The 6420-nt window shown below is 42.9% G+C and overlaps 1 protein-coding gene across 9 annotated transcripts in view; it reads left to right on the top strand.

Moving 5' to 3' along the window:
• Nucleotides 1–6420, top strand: part of LTBP1 (latent transforming growth factor beta binding protein 1) — a 381680-nt gene that overhangs the window by 39613 nt on the left and 335647 nt on the right. For all 9 annotated transcript variants that reach the window (XM_058551457.1, XM_058551453.1, XM_058551456.1 and 6 more), the window contains exon 3: nucleotides 5676–5973. In XM_058551457.1, coding sequence (XP_058407440.1) covers nucleotides 5676–5973 — 298 coding nt within the window. The remainder of the gene's footprint in view (nucleotides 1–5675; nucleotides 5974–6420) is intronic.

The following is a 6420-nucleotide window of genomic DNA, read 5'->3' as shown; positions in this document are numbered from 1 at the left end:
ATTTTATTAGAAGATTTTCTGCATTCGTTGAGATAAATTCTCATTTAAATTTTTTTTTTTTTGTGAGGAAGATCAGCCCTGAGCTAACATGCGTGCTAATCCTCCTGTTTTTGTTTTTTGCTGAGGAAGACCGGCTCTGAGCTAACATCTATTGCCAATCGTCCTCCTTTTTTTTTTCCTCCCCAAAGCCCCAGTAGATAGTTGTGTCATAGGTGCCCATCCTTCTAGTTGCTGTATGTGGGACGCGGCCTCAGCATGGCCGGAGAAGCGGTGCATCGGTGCGCGCCCGGGATCCGAACCTGGGCCGCCAGTAGCGGAGCGCACGCACTTAATCGCCAAGCCACCGGGCCGGCCCTCATTTAATTTTTTAACATGGGGAATTCCATTGATAGATTTGTTGACATTAAAGTCATCCTTATATCTCTGGAATTCTGCTTGCTTTTCTGTTTTGAAATACTGCTGTATTTGATTTGCTAATATTTTGTTTAGGTATTTTTCATCTGTGTTCACAGCTGTGATTTGTGTGTTAGTTTTCTTTTGTGCACTATTCTGGCCTGATTTTGATATTGAGGTTTTGCTCTCCTCTTAAAAGGAGTTTAATTCTGGGGTCTCTACTGAATGTCCCGACTGTGGCAGGTCAGGACTGGGAATTTGCAGCTTACAGGTCCTGGGTAGTTTGGCCCCATGATGTTTCACCCTATGGCTGTGCAGGTTAGTATCAGGCGAAGGCTCAGGGCACCCTCTGCAGAGCTCTGGGCTGTCTCTCTGTTCAGCTCTCTCCTCTCCAGGACTCTGACCTGCAGATTCCAGCCGCTCAGCCCCCTGAGGTTTTAGCTCAGGAAACCATGGTGTTCAGCTTGGTTCCTCCCTGCACCGTGGTCTGCAAAGTACCTCCTGCAGCTGGTTGGGGTGATCGTAGGCTCACCTCTTTGATTTCCTTCTCTTAGGAGTCACAGTCCCTGGTTGCCAGTGGCCCCGTGTCTGAAAACAGTTGTTTCACATCTTTCATGCAGTTTTCTAGTAGGTTATGGCAAACAGGCTTGTTTGGTAACAGTTATTCCATCCTGGCCAGCCATGGAAATCCATCTTTTTAACTTAAAAAAATTTTTAAAAAATCATTGTTCTATGTTTCGGATGGAGGGAGAGGGTAGTTACAGGGTTAATTCCCTGTGCTTATCTGGTGCAGAAGTACTTTTATTGGATTATCTACTTTATGAATTGTGGCTGTCCCGTCCTCCCCACCCAGAACTTTCTGGTTCTTTTTCACAAACTGAGTATCTCTCAGAAGCTCTTTTTTTCTACTGCACCTGCACTTCTTAGGCTAACTCCCTTAATGCGCTTTTGTACTGGAAGTTTAGTAACTTGTCACAGCTCCTACCAGCCATTTGTGATGTCCTGTTCTGTTAGTCTTTGACCAGTTTGTTTCACAGTGTCACTACCCTTCAGAGTTTCAGAACACATTGGGTCTGGGCTTCTAAAACTGTTTCTTTAACGGGGAACTACAACGTACTGTTAAATGCCACTTCAGACCTAATATATTAGCAGGGTATATTTTAATATTAATTTTGATTAAAAAACATCTTTGAAGGATTGGAGACTGTTTGATCGAACAACATGCAAACCAAGTCCGGAGGTGTAGACATTATTACGTAATGATTAAGAGCCCATTGATTATCTTCCTGTTACAAATGTCCTTAAATCCCAGCATCCTTTGGAAAGGAGTGGCTCCACTTTCACGTCAGTTAATCAAGCAAGATGAGCTCAGGCTGCCATCCTAGGCTACGAAAAGTTCTGCACAAGCCAATTAACTAGGCTTACAGTTTATAATCGGGAAATAAGAGAGAAGTTTGTTAAAAGATGATTAATGATGTGTGACAGTACCTGTGGAATGTGAAGTGAATGATGAAAACGGGACATGCGTTCAGATGATGAAAAGATCCTGGTAGGGGTGGGTGGGCATTTGGGAAAGACTTCATTGAGAAGGAGGAGGTTTCAGATACACAAGAGCTTGAGGGGCCTGTGTTCCAGGGCAGAGTACCCTGTGTGCGAGGTGAGGAGTGGTGAGCTTCTGCAGGGATGGACCAGGGTGCAGTGGGGGTGGAAAGGGGTGTTGGGACCAGATGTAGAGGGTCTTTTTTTTTTTTTTTTAATTTTTATTTATTTATTTTTTTCCCCCAAAGCCCCAGTAGATAGTTGTATGTCATAGTTGCACGTCCTTCTGGTTGCTGTATGTGGGACGCGGCCTCAGCATGGCTGGAGAAGCAGTGTGTCGGTGTGTGCCCGGGATCCGAACCTGGGCCGCCAGCAGCGGAGCGCGCTCACTTAACCGCCAAGCCATGGGGCCGGCCCTAGAGGGTCTTGAATGTATCTCATGGGCAGCTAAAATGTGTTGGAAGTTTTTGAATGATGGAGAAAAAATTCGAAGTGCTGCGTTTTGGGAAGACTAGTCTGTCAGCAAGTCTGGATTAGGATTTTGTTCCCTAACCTACTGGTTCTCAAGCTTGGCTGCACATTGCAATCACCTGGAGAGTTAAAAAAGAAAAAAAAGAAAGAAAAAGGGAATACTGATGGCTGGGCCCCTCCCCCAGAGATTCTGATTCAATTGGCCTGGAGTTAGGCCTGGGTTTTGAGAGTTTTACAAGCTCCCCAGGTAATTCTAATGTGCAGCACAGCCTGAGAACCACTGCCCAGCCCACTGATAAGATCTTGATGTAGTGTTTACTCATTGTGTTGAACCACATCTGGCCAGGCCAATGCAGAATCAACCAGTGGAAAAAAACGTTTTTAAAGTACTTCTGTAACATTTATTTTTAATATTGCACGTAGTTCAACACCTCACTTAGAATAACAGTTTTCGCATAAATGCCTACACATTTTTACGTGGTCATGAAGTAGATGGTGACAAATGTATAAACTTTTGGGAGGGACCCATAATTATCTTGAGAATTCGGTCCCATGGAAAGGTTTTAATTTTTTGCATTCAAAATAAAAGAGAAAGGTAAACACTTTTATCACAGCAAGAAATCAATAAAATAAAAAACTATTATAGTGTGAAAACGTCAAACTTGCAATTATAAAAATACAAATCCTCAAAAACTTGCTGGTGGAAGAGTGCCAATTCTGGAATGCTGTATGTCAGTGCTTTTCAAACTTGAGTGCGCATGGGACTCACCTGGAGGGCAGTCTGATTGCTGGGCTCCAGTTTTGGATTTAGCAGGCCTGGGGCAGCCTGAGAAAGTGCATTTCTCAAGCGCTTCCAGGTGATGCTGCTGCTGCTGGTCTGAGCACTGCACTTTGAGAAGTGCCACGTGAGGACCACTAGTGCATGAGGTCCGCATATCGTAGGAAAAATGGCTTGGTGAAATGTGGTTGCAGGACATGAGTTTTGCTTTTCATGTCATGTGAGGGCCTTGGCAATTAGGGAATCTGTCCCCCTCTGTTCCAGCCAGCTTCTCCTGTCTGCAGGCTCCAGGGGGCTGCTGCCTCAGCCTAAGTGGGGCAGGTAGAAGAGAAAATTGCATTCTCTTATTGTCCTTTTAAAATTTGCTGGAAAAGGGTGGTATTGTATATAGTCAATCTATTATGTAACATGTTCTTTTTCTTCCAGTAGAAAATTTTTGTGAGTTTAAAGTTTTGTTTCTTTTGTTATTCTTTCCTATCCCCCTTACCCAACCACATGCAAAATTTGAAAAGTTCAAAAAAAGTCACTACCCTTTTACACTTCTGATCCATCCATGTCCTTCTATAGACAGGTTCTTGTTGCATATTCTCAGGGGTATTTTGGAAGATTTCAGTCCGTGGCCTCCATCTAGGTACCAGCTTTTGTAAGCTGCTCTGTGCAGCCTTCCTGGTAGATGAGTAGGCTTTGCAAGTACACCTTGGGAGGGAGGAGGAGTGGAAATCATTCTCAGATGTTAAACTGAAACATGTTTCTAATCAAAAGCATGAAGAGAATGTACACATGAACGTGCCTGGGGGTGATCCTGGCAGAGGCTCAGCTTTGAAAGTCCAGTCCAGTCCTTGCTCGTGGCCACTTCTGCTCTCTCTGGGTGGAACCCATTTCCATTCCTGTGAATTCCGTTAATAACCATGGCCGAGTAGGGACCTGATGATCATCAGTCAGCGAGGAAAATGCTGATAAATTAGAATCATGAACTCTAGAAGTGCATAGCTTTTAACTTTGAATTCTAGAAGCCTAATATGGGAAGAGCCGTTGGGGACCATTTTAGAACAAGCAGCTACTGCCCTCCCCTTGCCCCCAAACACATACAGGTACAGAGGCCAAGGTTAAGTAACTTACCCCAAGGTCATCTAGGGAGCTGGCTGCATTTTTCTTTTTTTTTTTTTTAAGAATCCTTCCCAACTTTTGGAAAATTTGTCACCCTAGTATTCTGACACATGAGATCCATTTCTTATCATTATTTGCTATAACTAATAGGAATTGTATTTTAGAAAGATGGGAAAAGTGTCTTCTCTCTTTTGTAGAAAATCATTAGGTTTCAGGGCTTTATAGGTCTTTGTTGTTTGGCTCTTCCATAACTCAGCCTCGTCTCTGGTTCATTTCCCTCATCTATTTGGAATTATTTTGTGGACTGAATCTTGCATTGAATTTTATGGGAGATGTAGTATTGTGATCTGCCTCAGGACCAAGAGTTTAAGTCAAAAGTGGACTGATAGCAATAGGTTGGCATAAATAAATGTATTTGGACAAATAAAGGACTGAAGGAATGAGGTCTACAGGCCTATGACATTAACCTAATGAAACTTAAGTCAGTAACATCTAAACTCCCATGAGACTTTGCCTATGACAAAGTCCCTCCCTTACCCATGACCCAGAGCCCTGCTCACTTTAAAACTCTGCTTGGCCACAAGTCTGGTGATTGAAAGTACGCACATCCTAGTAAGTAGGAGATAAAGAGGTTGTTTCTTTTTGGTTGCCGTTCATTATAAAATTAGCCATGGTGTACCGTGTATTGGCTTTTTTTTTTTTTTTTTTAAGTATAAAAGTGTGTATGGGGTTACTCAACCTTTCTGCCCTTGGTTTTCTCTCATGTAAAAAAAAAAAATGTGGGTTGGACTAAGCAGTCTCTCCACACCCTGATAGTTTGTGCAAGGTGGAGTCTGCAGTTGAGCTTTTTTGGGGGTTGGGGAGTGGGCTTGGGCTTTTGTTTTTTACCATGTCTTGTTTGGATACCTAAAATTTATACTTAAGCCACAGAGCACAACTTAAAAGGAAGGGCAGAGCATTTTCTTAAGTTCTCCCTGTGTTTGTGATGCATTTCTGAGAGGCAGCTATAGTAAAGTGGTTAAGAATGATGACTTTGGAGCCAGTTCACTTGGATTCAAATCCCAGCTCTTCTATTTACTAATAATTGTGTGACCTTTGGCAAATTACATAATCCCAGTGTCTGTTTCTTCATCAGTAAAATGAGACAAAATAAAATGTCTACTTAAAACGGTTGCTGGGGGATTAAATTTGTTGCTATATATTAAAACAGTGCCTGGCACATAGGAAGCTGTTAATAAATATTAGCTACCATCATCGTCGTCATGTCTTTAAGGATGGTTTTATTTTATTGGGGAACATCCTGATGCTACTGTTAAGCCTTTGGAAGAATTACTGAAGTCTGCAATGCTTTTCTTCAAAGCTGTGTCTTGTATTGTCTTTTCTGCAGCAAGCTGTGTTCCACCGTGCCAGAACGGAGGGATGTGTCTCCGGCCTCAGCTCTGTGTATGTAAACCAGGGACCAAAGGCAAAGCCTGTGAGACGACAGTTGCCCAGGACACCTCATCACCAGTCTTTGGAGGGCCGAGTCCCGGGGCTGCTTCCTCCTGGGTCCCTCCTGAGCAAGCAGCAAAGCACACTTCATCTAAGAAGGCAGACACTCTCCCGAGAGTCAGTCCCATGGCTCAGATGACCTTGACCCTCAAGCCGAAGCCTTCTGTAGGACTCGCCCAGAAGATACATTCTCAGTGAGTAGTTTTGACCTTGCCTCCAGCCTGGGAGCATCTTAATTATCTCTTTGATGCATTGCTTTCAATCACCCTCCTTTTCCTGCACAGTTTGCAGAAATCACTTGGATAATAATGTCTTTCTTTCCTTTCCTTAAGGTTTTACATGTTATGCTTACACATCAAGTCTCTTAAAAATATTTGATATGTGTGTTTAGCCTCTGCAGGGAAGATTTACCATAAGCATAAACCACAGTAATGATGAGGATTATAGGGATCAAGGTTGGAAGGGAAAAATAAAGATAGCTGTTTGGTGTGGTGGAGTTGTGAGTTAAAAAGTCCTTTTTTTTTGGAGGGGGGGGTGCTCTAGAGTTTTGAAATAATAATTTAAAAAGAAACAATGAGTATGACTCTTAAAGATATATGGAAAAGATAGGAACTCAGCTTTGCGCAGAGAAGGTATTCAAA

This window comes from Diceros bicornis, chromosome 12, assembly GCF_020826845.1.
Source record: "Diceros bicornis minor isolate mBicDic1 chromosome 12, mDicBic1.mat.cur, whole genome shotgun sequence".
NCBI classification, from domain to species: domain Eukaryota; kingdom Metazoa; phylum Chordata; class Mammalia; order Perissodactyla; family Rhinocerotidae; genus Diceros; species Diceros bicornis.
The sequence above is the reverse complement of the archived record's forward strand: the minus strand, read 5'-3'. Positions and strand labels throughout refer to the sequence as shown.